Here is a 26,896-nt window from a genome sequence, read left to right on the forward strand (position 1 = left end):
AGTCTAATTTAAAATTTCCTTTTGATTGAGAAAAAAATGCTACATAACCGAATGTATCTTTTGGAAGCGATTGACTTGGATTTTTTTAGAGCTACAAGGAATTGTATTTCAACATTTATGATAAAAATTTAGATACTCAGAGGGTTACAAAGTAATCTTATAAGGGTACCGTTTAAATCGGAAGATAAAAACAGATGATCAGATACTGTAACATCTTTCGCGCCGCCTTACTATAAGCTAGTTTTATACCGAAATGGAGTTGGGTTTTTTTACTGAAGCGGCAAGTGCGCGGCTCTACAAACGAAACCGTATCATTCATAATACATGCTACTTTTTGCCAGCACCAACACAACAACAATTTTTTTTTGTTAAATGTCAAGTTAGCCCTTGACTCCGATCGAATAATTTGAATTTAAATTTGTTTGTCTAGTAAACGTGGTCAGAGTTCGATCAACAAAGAAAAAGAAGTGCTGCGAAAAGCAACTTATGCTGTCCCTAGGAGACCGAACCGCATAACTTACTTTTCGAAGCAAGCCAAGACAATTTGTCAGCCCATGGTCCTAACATGTCATCATTATCATTATCATTATCAACACTAGGCTCACTGCTGAGCTTGAATCTCCTCTCAATAGTTCACTACGCTGGCCCAATGCGGATTGGCAGACTTCACACACGCAGAGAAGTAAGAAAATTCTCTGGTTTTGCAAGTTTCCTCGCGATGTTTTTCCTTCACCGTTTGAGACACGTGATATTTAATTTCAAAGTGAAAAGTTGGAGGTGGCTGCCCCGGACAGGATTCGAACCCAAACCCGGAATTAGAGGCAGAGGTCATATGCTATCACGGGCTATCACGGGTATAGCGCAGTGGGTATATGGATCATCATCATCATCATTATCAGCATTACCAGCCGATGGATGTCAACTGCTGGACATGGGTCTCTTGCATGGACCGGATATATGGATAGGTATATAATTTGTATGTACGAGTAACTATGGAGTTTGATGGCAAACATTTAAGTATGTCAAGGTTTAATTGACATTGGTGGGGTTTTCATCCCTACGTTGTAGATATCCCTAGGACTCGAACAAAACGCTTTGCGCCTGTATTTCTCATCCGTACGGCTAAGGTTTGGAATACTCTTCCTAGGTCTTTGTTTCCTGAATTTTATAACTTAGGTATCTTCAAAACAAGAGTGAAGAGGCACCTAGGCAAGCGTGTCCCATCTTAGACTGTATCTACATTTACCATCAGTTTAGATAATGGTCAAACGCGAGCCTGTTTGCATAAAAAACATCAAGCTTACATACATAGTAACACAAGTCAAAGTAAAGCTTGTAATGAACAAGCGTCAGCTCTCTATACCTATGTATATTAATCTATAGTGTTCCCTTTGTAAAGTGCACTCGCGCTGCCTACTAAAAGCTCAGCATAATTTATAAGCGACCTCAAACGCTTAACTGATGCAATATCCACGTAGAGAAGTGCTAATCTCCAAAAAAGAGATGACGATCAGAGAGGGCCCCCACTTCAGTTTTTTTTTTGCTTTCGGTGAAAGCGAGTCCATTATTGCACTGGGGATTTTCCGGCTACGCCCAAATGCGCCCGCTTTATAGTTTGTTACGCACTTAAAAATACCATTCGCTCTAAATATTGCTTATAAAATAATTTATCATCGATATTAATTGCAAAATCATAATATGAAATAGTTACATAATTTATCTATAATATTTTATTATTTTTTTAAATTGGTCTACGAGTATTAATTATAAGATGTGATTAGAGACGATAGCAGGTGTTGTGGACTCATTCTAGACGCTTTTCTGTTTCTTTTTTGTTAACTTATTAATCATTGATCCAATAAATTGATACAATAAGGTATAAAAATGTATAGTACCTAACGAAGATCTTGAAGATTCATCATTGATCATTGATCAGTCGACCTCCATGATAAGTTATGAATAATACCGATGATGATGAAAATTGCAAAAAAAAGCACAAAACACTGCTGAGAATGTCGCTGATGGAAAATGCTGGAGTCATTCCAACACCTGTTTTCTATGTTTTGCGTAAATTTCACCAGCATAGTTAAACCACTAGTTATAAATAAAACTCACCCATTAAAGGGGTAGCCAGCGAAAGCCGCATCGTAGGGGTGGTAGACTGTGGGGTAAGGCCAACTAGCCGCGCTGGCTGCCAGGTTCTCCTTCAGCTCGATACCAGCAGCCTGTGAAAAGACGGAGGATGACATTAGTCTCTGGTCTGATTAAGGTTTCCTTAAACTTAAAGTCTGGATGGTGGGAGACTTCGGCCGTGGAGTTACCGGCAAAGACGTACCGATTTAGCGTTCCAATACGATGTCGTGTAGGAACCCACTTCCATCTTTAACACACTTTAGCCCACTTCCATTTTAGATTGGATCATCACTTACCGTCAGATGAGATTGTAGTTAAGGGCAAAGTAATAAAAAATGTACATTTTATCATTAGTAGGTATTTATTTAATGAAATATACGAAAATGTTTTGGTCATCGAAATGATATATCTAGTCCAATGACTAGTCATATAATTTCGTTGCCATGCCACTTCACGTAAAATGACGATTCATTTTACGTGAATAGCATTAGTGTGGTAGTGATAGCAAGTTATAACGTATATTATTGTTATTTAACTTAATTTCGTTGAAACAAACACGTTATTTGATCATGAAAAGAAAAAAAACACTGACCATTTGATGTAAAATGAGTTTGTCAAAGTATGATCTTTAAAATAGGACTCGAACCAACGGCCTCGTGATCTGATTCCGAAGTCCTATAGACTAGCCACTAGACAGCGAGGCAATTATAATACCTAAGCAGCTATTTATATATTTTGAAGTTGGTTGTTAAGCAAAAAAGTTATCCGATAGAGAAACAAAGTACGTTTTAATATCTAATCCTCTAGTAAATAAGTATTTAAAATATGTCCATATTATTAGTTTCACGGTAGCTTTAAGTTTAATCTATTATTGGGTCGCGATTGATTCTTGATCGATGACTCGGGCCCGACTTAAGTATATTATTATTTAATGGCCGACGATACGAGAACAGCATCCATCAAAATGACAAATACATTTCAATGGGAGATTCTTTGAAGAGATTTTTACATTCCTCGTTGTTTTTTTTTTAAATAATAATCATTCAATTTGTTTAATGTAACGTAACATTTGTCAAAAGGGTTAAACTTGAAGCTCGTTAAGAAGATATCTTTTAAATTTCAATGGACGGAATATCTTATTGTATTACTTAATGTCTGTTGGTTCAGGTCAATATCATTAACATCTGATAGTGGCTGTGGCGACCACAAGGTGTTTAACAAGGATAGGCACTGTACGTAAAGAAAAGTTATCTTATATAACCTCAGAGAGACCATCTAATAGTGAACGCCATTGGACAGTCGTTTAAGTATTTAAAGTTATCGCCCTAAGCCCGTTTAGTCCTCATTGAATCAACGTGGTTCGTCTAAAGCTCCCTCTCCTGTAGAAGGGAACCCTGCCAATAAAAATAGGCTAACTATAATAATGATAAGAAGAGAGATAGAACTCCGACTGATGATCGATATTAATTTAACAATATCTACATTAACCTGAGCGATGATGTCTGTCTAAAACTCCACATCCCCTTCATCTGTGGGAGGGAAGCCTGGCAATGCAAAAATTCAGATAATGATGAGAAGAGAGATAGAACTCAGACTGATTATCGATATTACTTTACCAATATCTACAGTAAATATTAATTTTAAAATTAACCTGACCGAAGTCTGGGGTAAACAAAGCTATATTTATAAAAGATTGGAGTCTGTATACGAGTATGCCCACGTTTTTTAAATCCTATTATTGGCTTAAGACTTCGTCACTTTGTCTTATCTGTCACCAATATATTGTTTAAGTATCTTTAACGTTGATGTAACTGAATACTAAGCTTATTTACCAAATAATGTTACCATTATTTGGTAATTAAATTACTTCATGCGAAGTGGGTGAATATATTAATTATTTCCGTGACATTTGCGTAAATTTGGACGTTACCTTGTATAGGACAAATTAACGTAATACCTACCTAATATTTTTTAAGTGTAATTTAAAAAAATAATTATACAACTGTGTAATTTAAATTAAATAGAAAGCTCAAAAATAATGAAAAAGTTCACTCGATTTTTAACATGAAAACCCATAAAAGTAAAAAGCGAATAATTACATCGTATGTGCTACTTTCTGATAAGTTTGAAGGCGGTGCCAAGTCAGCGATAAATTAATTAAAACCGTTAAAATTACAGAATTTCTTTCAGAATCAGCTTTAATTACAACAGGCAATTTAAAAATAAATAATTTAACGACGTCAAAAGCTTATAAAATATTATAAATGTTAATTGATATAAAATGGGCTCCTCCTCCTATTGGTGTTTTGAAGCTTAGATTCACCACGCTGTTCCATTGCGGTTTGGTGGGTGGGCGGCTGATGTTACGAGTCTGTTACTAGTTCTATCATATACGACACAATTTAGACTTTTGTTTTATAGTGTACACAATGACGTCATAACTTTCATTTCTTTTGTGGTACTTTCAATGTAAAAGAATCAAAGGCCTGATCAAAATTAATCGCGCATGGAATTGGTTTAACATTGATCTCTTGGTTGGACCTTTTTGATACTTCGCTATAATACGTGTGATTTTTCATTGCAAATGCGATGTCGAACAAGCATCAATATAAGAAGCTTTAGGCTAAGAGCAGCGCCCGCATTCTGTTAAGTTACAGCGATGTAGCATCGCTATTTTCCGTGGCAACTTCGTTGTTGTTTTTGGCATCCCATGCCAAAGAATTAAATTTCAAATTCTAATGATACTTACATTTTATAGGCGAATATTACATCGACGAGTATAAAATAACGGAATCACACCTCAGGTCACCCATGCAAGGTGTTACAAAACTAAAGAAGGTACAATCATCACGATCATCACTTATTGTATCATTTTTAGTTTTTCCAAAGATCGTAAAATAACATACTCAGATTTTACAATATTTTGCAAGAGATTTGATTCATCTTAATGAAATACGAGAGCAACTACATATTCTGCAAAGTTTTATATTCTATAAGAATCATTTACTCTTTAGGTACACAAGGTATTTTTTAGTTAAGCTTATCTTAAATGGTCAAAGTTGACAATGAAATTTGATCTATCGCACCATCATCATTACCTCATTCCATTTAACTAAAGCATATTACGATTCTTTAGCCAAAAAAATAAAAATTTGCAAGCGAAAGTAATGAAATAATAAAGTAGAGAAGATATTTGTGTATCATGTGTATATCAAAAGACATGAAGATTTGACAACATAAATAGACGTTTTATTTTGGGGGGAAGGAGACAAACGTGATGTAAGACTCAATACAAATTGCCCGCCACTCTTAGACTATAAACAATACAAGTTAGCATTCAACGACCGTTCGCAAAGCGGAATGATCTTTAATATTACATTGTAAAAAAAAATGAATTAATAATGACGAATTTCATGTACGCTCCGAGTTATTAATAGGGGATTCGTTCGGAAATCGCGTAAAAACATATCGGAGAGGCAGAGAGAGGGTCCGAAAAAATTTATAGCGGCGCATTACGAGTAAAGAATATAACTTCGATGCCGTCTTAATGCGGGCAGCCGGGATAAATCTATCAAAAGATTTTGTTGTCCCAACAACTTCATTGGTGGCCGATTCTAAAATCCGATAATAAATTTTACTCAAGCACGACAGCGTAATCCAGTCGCCCTGTCGCTCTTTGTTGCTCGACCTCTGTCGTTGCTATAAAAATACATGGACTGAGGGCCTACGGTAGCCAGATATACTTCATTTTGTGAAGGCTGAAAATTTTTCAGCCCATCTTTAATCCATAAGTTACGGTATAGTACAAGATCCGGCAAAATTAATACATACTTGTAGCTCCATCTGCTATTTGTTTTGTATAAGAAATAATAAAAAAATACATTCACATAGACATTTCAATCTACTTCCCTCTTTGATTAAGTTAAATCGTAAACAAGTTAAAAGTATTATTGGAATCACAAACTGCAACTGTGGCGTTGCCAGATATAAACAGTTAATTAATGTTATAAAAATAGCTTCATCAGTTATTCAGTTTAATTTGTCAAATAAAAAGCTTTTTTATGCATAATTTAACTGTTTTAGTTGTTTTTGAACTGGTTTATGGTTTTCTATATTTTGTATGAAAAATATGTCTGGCTGCAATTTAACTAGGCAACTTATTTGCAATGTGTTACTGTGAATAATATCTAGCATGTATTTCTTACATGTATATGAGGGTATAAAAGCCATTTATGGACTTCGAAAAGTCAGGGTCTATTTCCTTCTCCCCTTCAACCTTCCAAGTGTAAAGAGTATTTAATACTTCCATCGGTATAATTTTGTGAGAAATCATCTCCCCAGTTGTCAGTCACTTAGCTTCGCGGCAACTCTTCGAAAAACACCAAGAGTATTTTAAAAGTCTTTAGCGAAGAGTTATCATAAATGTCTCATGTCTGAAGTCATGATTCCACAGGGTATCCCGTAAAGACTACCAAAAATATTTTATACTTAGATTATTGGAAACCTAGTGGTGGGTTACCCACAAGATGCACTGATGATGCAGGACATCCTGCAGTGGACGTCCATCAGTTGATATGATGATGATGATGATAATATTGGAAACCTTACAAAGCCACTACGATCCAAATTCCATAATTGGCTACCGTCTTACCTATGGTAAGAGCAGGATTTGACAAACTCAGCCCTCATAAAATGAAGTATGTCTAACTATCGCAGGCTCTCGTTCCACGATACCTATACACTGCGTGTTCTGTCGACAACTTGACGTAGGTCTACCATCATTTTAGTATTAGTAGAGTGGCGTGTACTTCATATACATGCAAAACTGCTTTGTTGCAAAAAAAATTTTTTGTCTGTCCGAAATCATCTCTGAAACTGCTGATTTTAACGAGGTTTTCACTGTCAGTTATAGTAGATCATAGAGCAACAAATGAGCTTTTTATAACTTTTTATCACGGAAAAATTCATGGTTCCCACAAGATTTTTGAAAAACTGAATTTCGCGTGGACGAGGTCGCGAGCATGCGCCAGTGTAATAATAAATGACTCTATATATTATTATTTAGCGTAGTGCCTACCCCAGTTAAAAACCTTGAGCACGCCTCTGAGAACAGTTCTTTGTTTTTTGTGCCAGCCGCGTCTGATCACACGTGCGGGTCTATATTGAGAACATTATAACTTACAATCTTATTAGTGTAAATTATAATATATAATTATTGAAAATGTTGGAAAAGGTCAATCGGCCTTAGAGTTTTCATTGAAAATACTACCTAACCTTCCAAACATCACGATACTGAGCCACCAGCATCCAGCGAATCCCTTTGACTTGCTTGATGTCGTCAGTCTACCTGGTGGGGGGTCGAACAACACTGCGCTTTCTAGTGCGGGGTCGCTATTCCAGCACTTTGGGACCCCAACGTCCATCGGCTCTTCGAACTATTTGCCCAGCCCATTGTCACTTCAGCTTCGCAACTCGTTGAGCTATGTCGGTGACTATGGTTCTTCTGCGGATCTCCTCATCCTTCTGAGATACTCCTAACATAGCTCATTCCATCGCCTGCTCTGTGACCCTTCATAAGAGGCCCATAGGTCATCACTGGCAACACGCACTGGTTGAAGACTTTTGTCAATAACTAAACATTTTTAAGTATACCTATATATACTCACTACACTAATCGGCCGTCAACTATAATCTATATTTAGTATACAAAGTGGTCGTGTTATAAAACGCATTTGTCTAAACGTAGGGTGATCAAACGATCCGTCCCCGTGGTGGTCTCATTTGTCTTAACCCGGAATTACTGTAAATAAACCATAATAAATGTCTTTTTAACAGGTGTTTATAATAACATCAACTCAACTAAGTGTCCTTACAATATATCATACTTCAATCATACATCAATCTATTTTTTTTCCATACCCTCCCTAATCGAACATATATGTGTATGTTTTGTTTTCATGCTACTATCCGTTCAAAAAATGTAATTTATAATGTATATATATAACAGTATGTAAGAAGTTTCTATTAAACAGTTAATCTCTGTTGATGACTTTCTCCCAAAAAAATTGTGTTTGAATGACCCGAGGACGAGAGGAGTTAGAGCTTTTCACACCTCTTGGAAAAGGTTTACTACACCTTCATAATACATACGTTTATTACTTTAGACATGTATATTGTTACGAAATTAACATCCAAAGTCGCCCAAGGGCTATAACTAGAATAAAGTATTAAATCCTAAACTATACATACAGACAGACAGACATGCAGTTCTAAATTTATAATTTGTCTGTATATTTGTAACGTCTTGACGCCTTCAACGATGAATCAATCAATGATTTATTTGCATAAAGCATGAACTGTCATTCCATTATCTTTAGCCTGTAGTACCTATTTACTGGCAGTTTTTATTAATGATTTGCCTAGTGTAATTTATACTAATTATTGCCATTGGAAAAAATACACTTTTTTTAACTACTGTCTTTTGTTGGATCAACACTTAAGATCAAAGAAAATCACAATTACTTCATTGTCTTTAAAATAACTCAAAGGTTTTTCAGCCCTGATAGTAAATTTTAAATTCCAGCAAACGTCACAAGGTAATGTAAGCAACTGCGTCAGAAACATAGAAACTTTATGGTCAGAAATCAGAGGTCGTCAACACAGGTTCATGTATTATACAATGCTAAGTATTATGTTGGGTTACGATGGTAAAGCTTCGAGGGAGGTGTGAAAAGGGCAGCGAACGTGTCCCGGCGATGATTCAATCATTCACGTCGGCATCATCATTTATCATCGCTCTGGCGAAAGTGTTAACTACACCGACTCGAGAACTGTGTTGTGGGTCAATGGTAATCTTTTTGTATGCATTTTTATTAGGGTACCGCAAGGTGATAGGGAATATTTATACTGGTACGAGTAGTTAGTGTTTTCTTACATAATAATATATAAAAATTAATAAATGTTTTTTTTACGCAATGCACTATAACTTTATACGTTCGATAACTGATTGATCGACTGATATATTACTACCAATCAGTTAGTTTAGATATAGGGACTAATAACCACATAATTTTTGAAGATTTTCACTTACTTTTTATATTAAAGTTATATATCAATAAATATATAAAAGTTTGTAGTGTAAAGTTAAAGAACTGTACATTATTGGATAAGTAAGAAGTATATTTCCATATGACGTTGGTTATTTTATGTTTCTTTGCAAATATTATGCTGACTCAAAATAATACTTAATCATCATCACCATCATCATCATCATCATCATCATCATCATCATCATCATCATCATCATCATCATAATCATCATCATTATTAGTGTTCGTAGAAAGAGAATCGACGTGCCACTTTTTGCTGTGCACATGCCCTGGCTTATTTATTAAATACGTGTAGGTACCTAATTAAATGAATTTAACGAAGTATTCGTAACATTATCATCCGTAACTTATAATTGATTTTTCTACATTTTACTTATTAATAAATATTTTAGAAAACGATAATAAACTTACAGTTTTATTGCAGTTTCACAATTTTCATAAGGTGACTAGAGAACCCTTTTCATAAAACTGGTCACGCTCTTGGCGGAATTTGTTTCGTATACGATTCATCACGGAGTTTTGACTTGTCCACCTAAAAAATCTACTATTGTGTGGGTTTTGGTTGAAACTGACAATCTTTTGTGTAGTCGGTAAACAGCAAGAATGTATACAAAAACGTTTACGGGTGAATGAATATACGAGTATTTATTAAATGGCTTAACTTTACATCCTCAACTTTAGACACATATTTCTACATCAACAATTCTGTAGTGGTAACATGCGATCAACGAGATTACTCGTGAAGAGAAATAGACAAATTTCAAACAAATGTGGTACAACTGTAAATACCACTATCTCTTTTATTGCGTTGTGACCATTTACATCTTATAATAAAAGGACGCACAATCATGTAGACAATTTCACTCACAGCCTTTTAAGAATGTCGTTGGTTAATTGTATTAAAAATTATTACATAATATACATGTTCTACATTCAATATATTATTTATTATTTACCTCTTTTTTTTCAAATTTGCGTTTCAATAAATATCCCTTACTGTCCGTTATCTTCTTAAATTATTTTGTACAAACTATGAATATTCAATATTTATATTATAAAATAGAAGATAGATATGTAAGCTATGCAAGCTTTAGGCATTAAATAATCTGTTAGACCTTCTAACAGTATCGTTTTATGTTGTACAAGTTATTGATTTTATTTAGTGGAATATATTGTTGGATTGACAATAATATTTCGTGTGTAGAGCCCCTAAAAGCCCCGAGTTTGCGTGTCAGCATAACCATAGAACGGATTATAAAACTATTCGCCCCATAAAAATATTCCCCGTTGAACATATTATTATACGTTAATGGGATTATGGAATCCATTAAAAATATGGTGTTGCTACCAATAAAGCTTATCTGTGTGTTTTGTTTCGATCTTTTTCTTTCAATTTTTTGAGAAATCTTTTGAGGAATAGGGTAGTTGACTCATATCAAATTTATTACACACAATGTTAATTTCGCATAGATAGAATAAGAAACCGAAATATATCGATATCTATACTTAAAATAAATCTGTAGAGAGGTCAATTCTGTACATGAAATATATTTCCAAAATAACTATCAGGGGTGATTAGTGATCGATACTAATGCCAAAAATGCAATCAGTAAAATTTTTGTCTGTCTGTCTGTCTGTCTGTATGTCTTTATAGAAACAAAAACTACTGGACGGATTTTAACGAAACTTGGTACAATTATTCTACATACTCCTGGTCAGGTTATAGTATACTTTTCATTACGCTACGATCAATAGCAGCAGAGCAGTGAAGAGAAATGTTGAGAAGTTACTCAATTTTTTAAGCTTCCGTCGCGTGTACAGCCTTAATGGTTAAAGCTACATAGAAATCATGTATGACGGAAATGCTCTCCTTAAAATTATCTATAAAAATACAACAGCATATATATGTCTATCTTTTATGGTTGACTCACAATAGCACGTGTAACTCCCGATAGCTTAGCAGTTCGAAGCTTTCTAATTAAATTTGTCTACTCTTATGATTATAACACTCATCACTCATCCCTAACTAAAAAAGTTAACATTATTACCTATTCAATAAAAAAAGAATCAAAAATAAAGAAGTGCAGCCTTAATGAGTAGCCTAGGGGTAGGGTAGGGATAAGGTAGGGGTAGTGTAGGGTAGGGGTAGGGTAGCGGTAGGGCAGGGGTAGGGTAGGGTAGGGGTAGGGGTAGGGTAGTGGTAGGGTAGAGGTAGTTGAAAGTTTACAACGACTTTCACGCGGGCGGGCGTCCGCTAGTTATTTAATAAAAATTAAGGATTTCTTATAAAACTTTTAAAAAAAAAACTTATTAAAATTTAAAAAAAATTTCAGACGTCAAAAACACTGTCGTCCATTTTGTAACGTCACAATGTTACTTAATGTACTAAATTTAAAAATAATTGCTACTATTTCTGTCAAACGCTCCGTTTGTAAGGACTTTGTTATAGTGACGTCATGAAACAGTTGAAATATAAACAATCATGGCCGACAGGCGTTCTTACTTCCGTTTCCCCTACAGCATGGGTATATTTAAGTTAAGAGTGAATAGGCATCTTCTAGGCAAACGCGATCCACCATAGACTGTATCAAGCAAGCATGATTGCAGCCAAGCACACGCTACGAACTACGAGCCCTTGAAAAAGAAATTTACCTGTGAAATGAACCCACGTGAATAACGCTTAGAAAAAACCTCTGAGCAATATGCCGTCACTTCTGAGCGGTACAGGTGAGTATGTGAATGGAAATTTTCAGGTACAAATGATGAATTACGACTAATTATGTACGGCTTTGTTATAGTGTTATAGATGATATATAACGTTAAAAAAATGACAGACAAAAATATCTTTAGTAGGATACCAGTTACTATGCCAGATGTCATCAAATATTAAAGTGTATATTCATGGAATCAGTCAAAGGTGTCGTGGATATTAAAAGTGTTCTGTGAATGATGACAGTCGTTAACCAAAACCGCCGGGTGTCGTGTGGCGAGCATCTTATTTTGGTTCAATTCATCGAAGCTATAAATTACAAGTTTTTCGATAATAACCACTCGTAGGAACTTCCTGTTTCAACACATGTGGCAAAGGTGTCGTTTTTAGACTTAATAAAGTCTTAATAAAGACTTAATAAGGTAATTCTACAGAATCGAATAACTTTCTTTGCTACTAGCAGAACTTCGCGGTTTTACCCGATTAGTTCCCATTCCCATGGGAATACGGGAATAAAATGTAGATCTCCAAAATTAAATAATAATATACGAAACCGACTACTAAACTTCAATATACAAAGAAAAACACAACGAAGAAGGCTGATTAGTAAATAAGTATCCTATGTCCAATGACGTGCACAAGGCTTTCAACTAGGGTAGGCATTATATGTATGAATTGTACAAAACATCCCATCAATAATACAAGTTCGTAATAAGGTCCCGGTTTGAAGATGACATACGATGATGATGATATTGAATGACTCCTGAGGGTAGGCAGTGTGTTTATGCATCTATGAAGTGCACACCACTGTGATGTCTCTACTAAGCTCTCTTCTAACAGATTTCAACTTGGACCACTTACATCGTGATCGTATTATAAAAGAGATTATAAGTTCGGCTACCATAACTTTTATTATAGCGACCCTTTCATTCAGTCCCGTAAAAGGCATTACCTACAAATAATTAGGATCCGATGTCAAAACATTCGTACCATAAGCATACTTCACGGAGTTATACCAATTATAGGCAGGTACGGGGTAATATTTTAAGATGGGTCAGTGGGTTTAAAAGTAACGAGGTGATTAAAATCGCCTGTTCCTGTCTAGAACTCTGATGAATCTAAATGAGATTGGAAAAAAAATATCTCGAAAGATACGGATAATGGATATACGTAGTGCGTTATTTATACATTGCCTCCCCAGCAATACTCCAGAAGGCGATTGACAACCTGAGTGACTTGCTCTTGCTCAACCGGCTAAAGTGATCCAATACGGACAGGTATCAATTAAATTATACATAACGGCCAACTTTATCACTAAATGTGGCAAAAACCCAAATCATCATCATCATCATCATATCAGCCGATGGACGTCCACTGCAGGACATAGGCCTTTTGGACTTCCAAACATCACGATACTGAGCCACCTGCATCCAGCGAAGCCCTGCGACTCGCTTGATGTCGTCAGTCCAACTGGTGACTCAAGTATAGAAGGAATAGCACGATTGGCTTGTACACAAAATAAAATTCAAAAATTGTAAATATTTGCCAGAAATGTTAATTACATCTTATGACTTGATATTTTCGCCCAAAGACACGAATCCACAATGATTTCATATTCCTGCGACTGTTAATATGTAGGTACCAACGAGGATGTCTATGTTATTTATAAAATCAGATTTTGCATCACTGCGCTATCTCAAAATATCACCCTATAAGCCTTCGAGTATAAAGAACACGAATAAATTAGATTCGTAATCCGTTGATGTATGTTCACATGTAGGTACCTACAACACGAACAAAAAGTTGTTTTCCACCTTAGCCGGATTTAATATCTTAATATCTTTAACAGCTCCTTTTTTGAGAGTGACAGCGTAGTGTTAAAAATAAGTGTTGGTACAAGGTTCTATTTATCCCATAGGACGATTATGTTTCTTCGAGTATGTTTGTTTGTATGGTTAATATTTAGTATGTTTTACTGTTTGTCAAATTATAATATACGAGGTATTGAGTAGAAATTAATAAAGGAGTATCAGATTGTCAAAATAAAAAAAGAACGGACAGCGAAATTCCGTTTCACAGCGTCTGTTTTTTTAATGTTTTACATTAAACATTTAGTCAAAAGAAATAAATTAAAAACCTGACCTCAATGTCTTTAACGCTACAGTGTTCGATTGTAAATCTCAATAGCATAAGCATAATTTTGTTGTCTTTTGATGTCTTAAAATTAATAATTACACTCTCGATCAAGTCATAAATATTCTTTCATTTGAGACCCCACTCGAGTATATTTACAGACATTCGATTATTCTTCCCCACTTTCACCCCCCACAAATTTTAAACGACTGAACCAATTTTCATCAAACATGTCTACACTCGCAACATGTCAACACTCGCATATAAGTCACCTTTAATAAAAAAATTCTAAATTAAAATCGCTTTATCCGTTCGGGAGCTATGGTGGCACATACAGACTGACAGACAGACTCGTCAAACTTATAACAACCTCTTTTTTACTCCGTGGTCAGCACGAAACCGCTTTACATTTCTTCTCGCTGACCTTCCTGATATTATCTTTAGCACTCTCGCTTTTGTTTACTCTCTTTTTCCTCTCTTCTTTTCATCATGGCTTGGAGCATATGGGCGTACTTTTGCCACTCATCGCTCGATAGTACACGCACTAGGTGCTTATCACTAAAATGTATTTCTTTTTGTAATGTAGTCCTATTTATTGTAATTTTTGTAATTAGACCTAGTCCAACGGAAAACATTAGAAAATCCTACCTGGTCTCCACAATACAGATCAATCTAGTGTGGAGACCACAGGCAATCTTATGGTTTTTTGTATCTAGTTTTGGTTAATAAAGATTTTATTTATTTATTTTAATGCAAAAAATAAAAATATGCAATATCGGTTCAAATAGCACGTATTGAGCAAGTGATATATATTTAAATATATAAGGCAAACTTAATTCCTCAAGTCAGGCATTAATTAACTTCCTATCAAACAAATCTTTCAAACATTCCTGATAATGCTGATAGGAATCATTTACCAAAGCTTTAAGGTTATGTCAGTATGAATATAATGTGCCACAATGAATTCGTTCTCAAGTCATTATGGAAATTATTGATTTTAAATTCAATTATCTTTTAAATATATCACATTAACATTAATTAACGATCATATTTGAGAACTTGTGAATGTTCGCTCAATAAAAAAATTGCTTTAACATGATAAAAACACACTGGAGACATGTCGCATGCTTGTCGCATTGTCGCTTTGTTAGCCCTTATTCGCACGAGAGCTTACGCTTGCTTGCTTGCTTGCTTAGCTTGGCTTTTAAAACACGACGCTTTTTTTTCGAGTAGCGTTGCATTTTCAATTTTGGCGTCGGAAATAGACCTTCATTTAACTTCATACTATATTTGAACGCTTTTTTAACGTCCGTTAAAAAACTATCGTGCGAATGAGGGCTTATTGAATGCGTGGACGTAAATTACGATGGTAAGTAAGCTTCAGTATTGACAAAATGATAGTTGTTTAAACCATTAACAAGGAATCAAATGAATTAAAATATAATTATTGTAGATATATTAAAATATATTACCTACATACTGTCTTATTACAAGTTTGTGGACTATCAATTTTTTAAAGGGAGAATCGATTAATTTCATGTAGAACATACGAGACGACACGACACAATGTTTCAAGACAAAATGTTTCCCGTGTGTAAGTCCCTTAACTAATGAATATATAGCATATAAAAAATTTTGAATATTTTGTTACCTCATAAAAAAATGTTTTAAACGATTATATTGGTGTTTTGAATAAACGTTACAATCTCTGCGGTTTAATGTAAAATTTGTTGTGGGTTTGATTCCCGCTTGTATTTTTGTGGTCGAGTAATTATGATATTTTTACAATAGAAAGATTGACAAAAAATTCCAATCGAAAAAACATACAACATACACACTTTCACACTTACATACAAACTTTCGCCTTTTTAGTAGTGTGATAGTGTGATTAAATAATACTTGTAAAATTATTTTAGATACAATAAACCCATAAATTCTAATTATTATCATTATATCATCATCATCATTATCAACCCATATTCGGCTCACTGCTGAGCTCGAGTCTACCCTCAGAATGAGAGGGGTTAGGCCGATAGTCCACCACGCTGGCCCAATGCGGATTGGCAGACTTCACACACGCAGAGAACATTTAATTTCTTAAATTGCAGACAACTGAAAAGTTGGAGGTGCATACTCCGGACCGGATTCGAACCCACCACCCTCCGGAATTAGAGGCAGAGGTCATATCCACTCGGCTATCACGTATCTCGTTTACTGTACCGATTTTAATAATTCTGTTTTATAATTTAATCGTAATTTAATCAGGTGTGAATCCTGCTGAGCAGAAATATTTATGTAGGTGTTAACACTATAACACTATAAATTCTTATAAATGATACACAGATAACATTTAAACATAATTTAATATAATACGAATGGCATATTAAAATTTATCAACGATCAAAAATGGTTAAAATTAGATAAAGTTTCCCAAAGATAAAGATCTATTTGCTGGGCCGGTATTGTGATTATGTTGATATAGAAATATACAAATTAATGTTGTATTTACGGAAGTGTCTATCTGTTTTGCATTTTGACGACGTCTTTTGAACATTTGGGGACATCTTCGTCGTCATCAACCCATATTCGGCTCACTGCTGAGCTCGAGTCTCCTCTCAGAATGAGAGGGGTTTAGACCAATAGTCCGCCACGCTGGCTCAATGCGGATTGGCAGACTTCACACACGCAGAGAATTAAGATAATTCTCTGGTATGCAGGTTTCCTTACGATGTTTTCCTTCACCGATTGAGACACATGATTTGATGATATTATTACCACCATCAGATTAAATTAAATTTTGACATATACCTGACCTTTCAAAAGTGCTTGTAAACTAAGCCTAAATGAAATAAAAGAATTTTGAATTTTTGAAGCACTGGATCCAATCCAGCGAATAATGTGAACATATATACACACAATCAGACAATTAAAATATCTTTTTTTGTTCTACTGTTATAATTTTACCGTCCTAACTCGATTTTATGTAATTTTATTTAATGAATACACATTCAATTTATACTCTGTTAAATTGAGTGTTCAATATGTAAGAAAATTCCATGAGGACAAAGTAACAGTGAAATGCTAGTGATAAAAATATACCTTCTTATCATTGAATCTATAGATATTGGCAAGATAGCGCAGGACCACGTTAAGGAGTTGTTTTAAAACGCGTAAACGACTGCTTTCCGAGAAATCCGCAACTCGTAACAAACCGGCCAAGACCGATCTATAATCAAATGGTTCCGTATCCAAATACAATAAAAAATATTTTTTATACAAATAGATCATCGAAACAGCGGCGTATCTAGGATTAATTCCTAGGGTGAGCCTAGCCTCCAACATGATTAAAAGTCAATTAATTTTTTTTTCTAAATTACCAGTATTTAGCCTAGAATTCTAGGGTGGGCACAGGAACTATCTAGGGTGGGCACGACCCACCCGGCCCTCCCTCTTATAAACGCCTATGGCTGATAAACCAGTTGATATGAGAAAAACTACAATATACTAAAAAAATATTGAAGATACAGATAAACAGCCAACAACCACGTCACGCCTATAGACGTAAAAAGTTACGTAAATACCTACTGATATTATTATATTCGAATTTAAAAAAAAAATTACATAAGTAACCCGTAGTTGGGATGTTGGTTTTATTGGTGTGGTCTCCGAGTGCAGGTTAAAGAAGCCAGGACATAAATCAAATAATTCGCGGCCTTGTGCCCTTCAATCGGAGAAACGGATATTCAGTCTTCAATGCTTAATGCTTAGTCACTTCCGAAGGATGTGCATAGAAACCATTTGAAAAACTGCTATGGTTTATGTAGCAGAAAATACCAAAAAAAATACTTGAAACGATAGCCAAATCTTTATTGTCACAGTCATACTAAAAGTATTTTAATATACCTAATACTATCCTACGAATATTATAAACGCCAATGTTTGTATGGATGTTTGATTGCATATTTGTTACTCTTTTACACCGCAGCTACTGAACCGATTTGGCTGAAATTTTTAATGGAAATTTACTTTGGATTAATACATAGGCTACTTTTCATCCCGAAAAATCCATGGTTCCCAAGGGATTTGTTAACAACTAAATTTCACGCGGATGAAGTCTCGGGCTTTCACTAGTAATTGGTATAATGAAAATACGACTAGCCGTTTTGATGTGTTCCATTTACTTATCCTTTGGATAAGGAACCCTAAAAACGACACTCATTATCTAGACATCTATAAGATATCTATGAAACATCTACAAGATAACTTGTGTTTGTTAGTGCAATGGCCTCAAAAGTAACGGCATTTGGTTATTAATTAAACACAAAATGTCAGAAAGCGGCCAAGTTCGATACACACCACGTGCGAGGTGGTTATGTCACCAATAGAAGATTTGAAATCAGATAATAAACAGTTGCCATACTTAATCTTCTATAATATAAAAATGAATCGCAAAATGCGTTGGTAAGCGCATAACTCAACAACGCCTGGACCAATTTGGCCAATTTTTTTTTTAAATGTTCGTTGAAGTTCTAGGGTGGTTTTTACGGCGACAAAAATTCGAATAATTGCCGGAAAAACCATAAAAATAGCCCTTTTCTTTTTCCCATACAAATGTTTTCAAACTAAAACGTAGTCTATTTGAGCTATATTGTTATTTTATAAAGTTCATATTAATAATAATTAGAAAACGGTGTACCGGTAGGGTAGGGTAGGGTAGGGTAAGGGTTGGGTAGGGGGGAGGGTAGGGGTAGTTGAAAGTTTAGTTTCGAGTTTCACGCGGACGAAGTCGCGGGCGTCCGCTAGTAGCAGATAGTTTTATTATCGTTATTGATAGATACAAGGCAGTTGGTCCAAACTCTACACTACACCACTCCAAATATCAATTTGACAGAAAGCAGCGAAATAAGATATATCAAAAGGGTTAAGTGAAAATAATTATCAAAAAGAAAACCGGCCAAGTGCGTGTCGGGCCACGCGCAGTGTAGGGTTCTTGCTAATTTACAGTTTTCTAGTAGTAATAATCTCTGCGCTAAACCGCGGAAGAACGGACGGACAGACGGATATGACGAAACTATAAGGGTTACGGAGCCCTAACAATTGTTGTCATTAGGTAGAATATAGATCTAGTATAAATACCCTTATAATGTACTGAAAAAAGATATTTTCTTAAAAATAAGACAAAAACTTCGGTGTTATAGCAACAAGCTTTACTTGTTAACTTGTTACAACTTAGAGACGATCGAGTGTTGGTAGAGAAAGCTATGATATTGAGAACCGTGAGAAATGTCTCAAAAACGCAAAGTGAGAAGCCCTCATTCGCACGAGAATTTTATTAACGGACGCTAAGAAAACGTTCAAATATAGGTAGTATGAAAGTAAATTAAAATTGAAAATGGAACATTGCTTGAAAAAAAAACGTCGTGTTTTAAAAACGTTGTCGTATAAAAATATACTTGGGAATGCATTTGTTGTATTTGAACGCTTTTTTAACGTCCGTTAAAAAAACTCTTGTGCGAATGGGTTCTTAATCCGTAGCCTTAGAGCACTGAAGTTCGAGGACTTGGACTTGATTCTTGTATAATGCATTGAAAAAAAATTGATGGTAAAGTGACAATTATGGCATGATGATGATGATTCTTAATCAGAAAATGTTTATTGTTACCTAAGTAATAATAATAATAATCAATTATACGAGTTTTACAGAACGTTGTATACTTTAGTCCACTGGCTACTTATTTGCATAAACTCATGACTGTGTTGTAGAATGTAGGCCAAATCAACACGCATTACTTACATTTCGTGAGGCTTATAGATCAAGAGCCCACCTTAAGATTGACTCACATATATAAACTATGAGTAAGAACATCATTCATCATTTTTCATCATAAGCAACCCATATTGAGCACGAGTCTTCTTTCAGAATGAGAGGGGTTAGGCAATAGTCCACCACGCTGACCCAATGCGGATTGGCAGACTTCAAACACGCAGAGAATTAAGAAAATTCTCTGGTATGCAGGTTTCCTCACGGTGATTTCTTCAACGTTTGTGACAAGTGATATTTAATTTCTTAAAAAGTTGTGTGCATTTTAAGAAAGTGATTTTGCGACAGGGTCGGATTATGGAGATCTAAGGGCGGACGCTGTGTGGCCGTCTGCTAGTTTGTTATTTCATTAAAAGGAATATAGTTTAAAATGCTTTATCGTATGCTTACTTTCCACATTTTGATCTTCGACTACTATGCCTGTTAAACATTTTGTCATATAAAACCGCAGTTTATCTGTGTTTGCACGTCAAGTCGAATAATAAAATTAACAACACGAACATCGTTTAGTATTATTTAGGGACATAGTGCGTTATATCTGAGATACCAACACATTACCTACATAATTTTTAATCATATAGCATTATTAACTACCATGTTGGTTTAGACATTAGCATATAATAATATACCTCAAAAAAAAATTTAATCAAAAAAATTCAACCGACTTTAAAAAAATGAAACAGCGATAAATAACATCATACTATGTTATATATATCCTATAATCTTTTAACTGTTGATCAGTTTGAAGGCGGTGCTAACACGATGTTGTTTTAATTTAAGATTTGCAAAAATATCATAAAGATAAAGGTTTTTCAGACAGTGTTCTTTCATGTATTTCTTTCAGAAACGGCTTAAACTAACACAAAACGGGCTTAGTATCCCTTCAATCTGACTCCTCTTTCTTTTGAAGTCGGTTAAAAATAAACTGATAATGGCGATGATCATTATATTACCATTTACATAATATGCATGAAAAAAACAATTGCTTGGATAGAAGCAGGCGTTACTTTGCGGAAGTTCATCATGAATATATAATAATTTTTTTTTGCTATTATACGCTAAAAGCCGACGAACCCATGCGACAACGTCACCCAGGTTTGACAATACGTACGTTTCACCCCGAAACCAAGGCATCCTCAGGAGATGTAGAGTCAACATCAAAGATCAAAGATCGAAAGTATTCTGTCAGACAAAATATTTTTTTGCAATTATAAAACAATTTGCAATTGCACGTTGTGTTATTTACCAACAGCAAGCCGACATCTTAACCGAATCACATTAGCTATATTTTATTACCGTATTTCTACGTAAACGCGTACAAAGTTTTCAATGTACCGACATACATATCCGCGTATATAAATATTACTTCATCTGACATTAATATTTTCCAAGATTCCTCATTACCATAATCTTAACCAATGGTTATTCACTGCAGGAGATAGGCTGTATGTTGTTTGTAACGGAATAAATTGAAAACTGTGAATCTGAAAATTTCTCAAAACAGTTTATTTTAGCCGATATTCTATAGTCTTGCAACACCTTTTTTACAGTCTCCGCACGCATCGTGGGTTTTCATTCATCTCTACATGCCTTGCGGCCCGCGCGCAACATCGGGAGTGTTACGAACGAAGTTGCCAAGCTATAACACACAATGCTCATCCCCGGCTGGGCCGATTGAGGTTTTTTTTTATTTTTCCAGCTATGGCTAGTGAGGAGGCTTCGGCCGTGGCTAGTTACCACCCTACCGGCAAAGACGTATCGCTAAGCGATTTAGCGTTCCAGTACGATGCCGTGTAGAAACAGAAAGGAGTGTGGATTTTCATCATGCTCCTAAAAAATGAGCCCGCTTCCATCTTAGATCACATCATCACTTGCCATCAGGTGAGATAGTAGTCAAGGGCTAACTTGTAAATAATTATGTAAAAAGTTATGTAAAAAGATATTTCGATTTCAAGGAATGTCTGACACAAAGCCGTCATTGGCTATGTTAAAATTTAAGTAGTCTCGGTCTCGGTCCAAGCCTCCATCCAAACTATAATAAATAAACTATAAAACCGCGTTTATATTGAATCTGTCTGCAATCTAGACTAACAGACTGATACACATAGGTAACTAACATACGTTATGCTTTTGTGTTGGGTTTTATGAACACACATTCACGAGACTTAGCTCTAGCAACTTAGATGTCGAGGCATCCATTACCGACGTAGTTTTGTGGTTTCCGTGCAACATGGTCGTGCTATCTAACTCGAGATCACTTTTCTCCAGTGTCACAGGCCTACCGCGAACTAGATCGTTGCTTGACGGTCAGATCATGTGACGATATACGACAACACTTGGGTGTTCTTTCATAGATCTTGGTGGGAAATTATGAAAACACACACAAACAACATTCACAAACACAAAAAAGTATACATTTACATACAATCTATTTTGCCGGTGATTAAATTTTTTTTTGTTATCATCCCTATTACTTGGTCAATGCAAATATATTCGTCAATAATTGAATAAAGATGAAAGTTTATCAGCTCAAGCTTATTCCTAAACTCCATCATTTTTAATTTGGCTTATCATGGCTTTGGAAGATAGCCGGTTACAAATTTGTTTAATTTTATCTAAAATATAAATTTGGGTTTAAATCTTAAATTGTTCAAAGTTATAAGGTATTTTTTATATTTATAATTCTTTGATGATAAAATTGCAACTGTATAAAATGATGTAGTTTCTCCTCAAACTATTCAGAGAGCCTTGTCAAGTAACACAGCAATTATTGTCTGACTACAAAAGCTAACACTTCGAAAACTAAAAAATTCAAGTTATCCCCATACATGTTTTAGTTTTCAAAGTGTTGGTAGAGAATTGATGTGCAAGTTAGTAGCAGGCCAAGCCGCTCTTATCACTAACTTTGACATAAATTAGCCATTTAATATAATGAAAATCAAATCAGTAATAACCACATATTTCGTATTCCGTAAAACCCGTCGTTAACGAAAATGACAATGTCAAATAGGCAATATCATCTACATACCCTATGATATCCACTGAAGATTGATTTTTAAGATTGCAAATCCTTTCCGAGGATAGCTTATTGACATGCTTTATATAAGAAATGGATTGATATATCAATATTAGATGGGAAAAAACGGATTAGGATTGATTATTAATTTCGGGCGTAAGTGTTATCAGTCTGTAAGCATTAAAATATAATGAATAAAAAATCACGTGGGTTAAGTTACTATTTGGCTAGTTGGTAAATTTCATGAATTACTTGAATCACTCAAAGTTAGTGAATAGACCGGCGGGTTCATAGATAATTAGTGACGTACCGTGTTCGCGTAGAAGGGTGGTTGGTCGGCGGCGAGCGCGGGGAAGTAGGCTGCCATGCCAGCCGCGGCGGCCGCGTCCGGGTACGGCGCGCTGTACATCGACAGCGGCACCCCGGACGCCAGCCGCTGGTAGTTGAGGAACTCGTACTGGCACGAGCAGACCGTTTGCCCAGTGATGGGGTCCTGGAATATAGGGCGGCCGGTGTCGCAACACCGCGCTGTCGATGCCGCCGGCGAGCTCGGCCGAGCCGCCGCGGCGCTGCTCATCCCCTGGGGCGGCGGCGGACTGTTGGAGGCTGTCGATATGGTGCTCTGTAAGTTGTAAATTTTAAAATGCCTTTATGGCGCGTTTTTACATTCGCTATTGCAGACGCACGCATACAAATTGATACACAGGAGGCCTCCGTGCGCATAGCGTTTAATAAATCGCAACGCATGATTTGCTATCAATGCATCAACCGGAAATGATAGCGACGTGTTAGATAAAATACAGAAAAATCTGCTAATAACGTCATTAGTGTGCATTTATTTTTCCATTTCTTTTTGAATTTCTTAATTATCTGCTGTGCGTTAAATGTTGCGATTTATGAAGTGTGACATTACAAATTGCAGTCAGAACAGCAAACGCGACAGCAAATAACGCAGAAGGAAGGGACTGTGATTGGTTTGGGTGTAACTTGAACTTTTAATAAAAGAAAGTGCGTCACCTTCGATTATTTTACGTTCAAGAATTATTATATTTTAACGAGTGTGAGATATTTATACTTTCGTTAAAATCTTTACTTTCTCAGACTCAAATCGATAATAATCATTGTAATTCAGTACTGACTGTATTTATTTCACACATAACGCAGTTGTCGCGATAAGACGCAACTAACGCGTTGCGTAGTTGTATTTGTAACTTTAAGGCCAATGGAAAATAATTAAAGTGCCAGTAGCCAGCAGTGAATGTTGATTATCATCAGATTCAAAGTTTGGGAATAACAACCCAACCACTTTCCACCATTAAAACAACGTAGTCTATAGTCTAGTCTAGTCGGGTCTCAAGTCGGTTGATGTTAATAGCAAACAGACCGTAAGCTCACATGGTTATCCATCATACTTGACGGCTTGAAAAAACCTTGACGTATTGGATATTGCACGCGAAAAAACTGTGATGGCTTATAAATGACGATTTAACTAGTGCAAGGGGCGATGGGCGGTGCCTACTGCCGCGTTAACTCATTCTTTTTTACTTAGTGATGCTGAACTATCGATAATATTTAAACTTGTCATCGATACAGAACCAATGATGTCGACAGAATGATATACCTAATTGGACTTTTATTCAAATTTATAGTGTTTTTATTTATTTACCAGTTATTTTATGTAGTATACAAGCATAGCTTGTTTGCTCTTTAGACCATTATTTTTATCTACGCATAAATACGGTATAAATGTAGAAATATGAATTTTAAGTAAAGACTAATGACATAAATATATTTATTATAACGATAGGACAGTTTTGAAAACTTTGACTTATGAGTTACTTATAAGAAAGAGTAGGTACGTTACGAATATAAAACAAACAGTAAGTCTTTATATTTGAAAGTATTAACATTACAGTTGATTTTATAAATATTATGTTTATAAATCAAGTATAAAATTATTAAACAAAAAACATAATATCGATGGACTTTAAAGTAAGAGCCACATCACTATTGTTGTACGCAAATCGGATACGCTGCCGATACCCTTTCATACGCTGTATGAAGAAATTATCTGATGAGTTCATACGTTTTCGTACGTTACAATGGGAACGGGCGGGCCCCTTTTGTTATAGGGATTCCAATTTTAAAATATTATACGCAAATTAAAAGAGTTTTTATAACACTAACAGATATAACAGATGTCGTCCTGCAGTACTAAGATGTTCGCTACGAGTTACTTATATCTCTGAAAACAAAATTACATATTGACGACGACTCTGAACCGCGCTCTTTTTAACCGACTTCCAAAAAGGAGGAGGTTCTACGTTCGGCTGTATGTATGTTTTTTTTACTTACTTTTTCAATTTCGTTTTGTGCATCGTACCTACGGCTTACTGGTTAAACTTTGGCTTAAATACATATTTAGCAACATTTAAAGTGTCGATCTACGATAAATAACTCAAAAAAACTCACAATATAATAACATTTCACTAATAATGAACAACTACTTAACATTTATGAGGCTATGTCAAGTTAAAAATTATTTATTCAGTCATAGTTAAAGAAACATACAATATCTTGCGATGTGTGGTAAAAAAGTTCCTAATGCAGATACTTACTTACTACATAATATGAAGCCTATCATATTTGCACGTGACTACCTGAATCTATGGCGGTTGTAAAATAAACATCCGCTTTGCGTGGACAATAAGATTATTCTATACGACTAATCTAATTGAGGATCGAAGATATTAAAACGTCATACGTAAGTGATGGGTGTGACAGAGCGACAATAGTGATGAAAATTTTGCCATTTGGCAATATTTTGCCTCGATAACTCTAGCTATTGTTCCCGATTTCTCGTACGTGTACGTAGAATCTGGTATAGGTAGGTAGATTCATTGACTACTATGTAAAAGGAAATCGTATGCCATTTTTATGATGGGCCGTAGGATGTATAGGCCGTACTTTTGAGGCTACTCAAAAGTACGGCCTATACATTGATAATAATATTTTAATCTGAGATAGATAATAAAATACATATACGTACAGGCGTAGCTTTAGTACTAACTCGTACCTATTAGAAAAGTAATGTAGTATTTAAATTCAACGTTTCGTAACCTTTAATCTATTTATTTATTTGTTTATTTATTTATTTATTTATTTGGTCCACCAGTGACTGTTGCAGCATTTACACAACTACAATCTAAAAAAAACCACAAGCACAAGGCTCTGCACAATCAAATGAAGGTAGACACGGCATGCACATTTCCGTAATATTAAAATAAATTAAAGGATTATGGAAAACACTGACTTTAATTTAAATTCTAAAACCACAATATCCGCTCTATATGTTTAAATCTGTTTACAGTCGATTATTGCGAATCCGTACGTGTATAAATAACTTTCTAAATATTTGTCGTTTGAATGAAAAATGGTTCGCGGTCGCTCTATGTCCTTTCAATGGGACATATGGGATTATAAACCGAAAAATGCCACCCGTCCGATCCGATATCGACAAGAAAAGGACAAGAATTAAAACCTTTTGTGCCCTTGCCGTGTTATTATAGGATATTTCCGGATAAAATAAATTATATTTGGGGATGAAATCTTTGTGCATTAATAAGGTTCGTGATGTATTGGACGTTTTGGATGACAACTTGTTGAATGTATTGTGCCTAATCTACGTGTGTTTTTTTATATTCTACGTCGACTTGAAGTTTGGCTGCGAAGCGATTTTAGGGACTTTCCCGATTTTAAATTATGTATCCCATTATTACGAGTGCGTTTGCGGTTCGACTTTTACTAAAAGTTGAAACCAACAACGTGCAAAATAAGAGAAAGTTGGGCTTTGTGATGAAAGTCGTTGATTAGATCGGCTAGGGCTGGTCTATTTACAGCTGTGTTCCAAAACTTTGCTCTATTTTCTGGAAAAGGCTTTTGGTTTATCCGATGCGCAGATGAGAAAAACTCTG

General features: G+C 35.3%; 1 protein-coding gene across 2 annotated transcripts in view; it reads right to left on the reverse strand.

Moving 5' to 3' along the window:
* LOC112045741 (homeobox protein caupolican) overlaps positions 1-26,896 on the reverse strand; it is a 125,197-nt gene that overhangs the window by 49,873 nt on the left and 48,428 nt on the right. The window contains exons 2-3 of one of the 2 annotated variants that reach the window (XM_052890551.1): positions 23,233-23,528; positions 2,116-2,225 (exon numbers count right to left, since the gene is read on the reverse strand). In XM_052890551.1, coding sequence (XP_052746511.1) covers positions 2,116-2,225; positions 23,233-23,499 — 377 coding nt within the window. In that variant the 5' untranslated portion in view covers positions 23,500-23,528. Of the gene's footprint in view, positions 1-2,115; positions 2,226-23,232; positions 23,545-26,896 lie in introns of both variants that reach the window. The other variant, XM_052890550.1, reaches the window with a different exon arrangement.

This window comes from Bicyclus anynana, chromosome Z, assembly GCF_947172395.1.
Source record: "Bicyclus anynana chromosome Z, ilBicAnyn1.1, whole genome shotgun sequence".
NCBI classification, from domain to species: domain Eukaryota; kingdom Metazoa; phylum Arthropoda; class Insecta; order Lepidoptera; family Nymphalidae; genus Bicyclus; species Bicyclus anynana.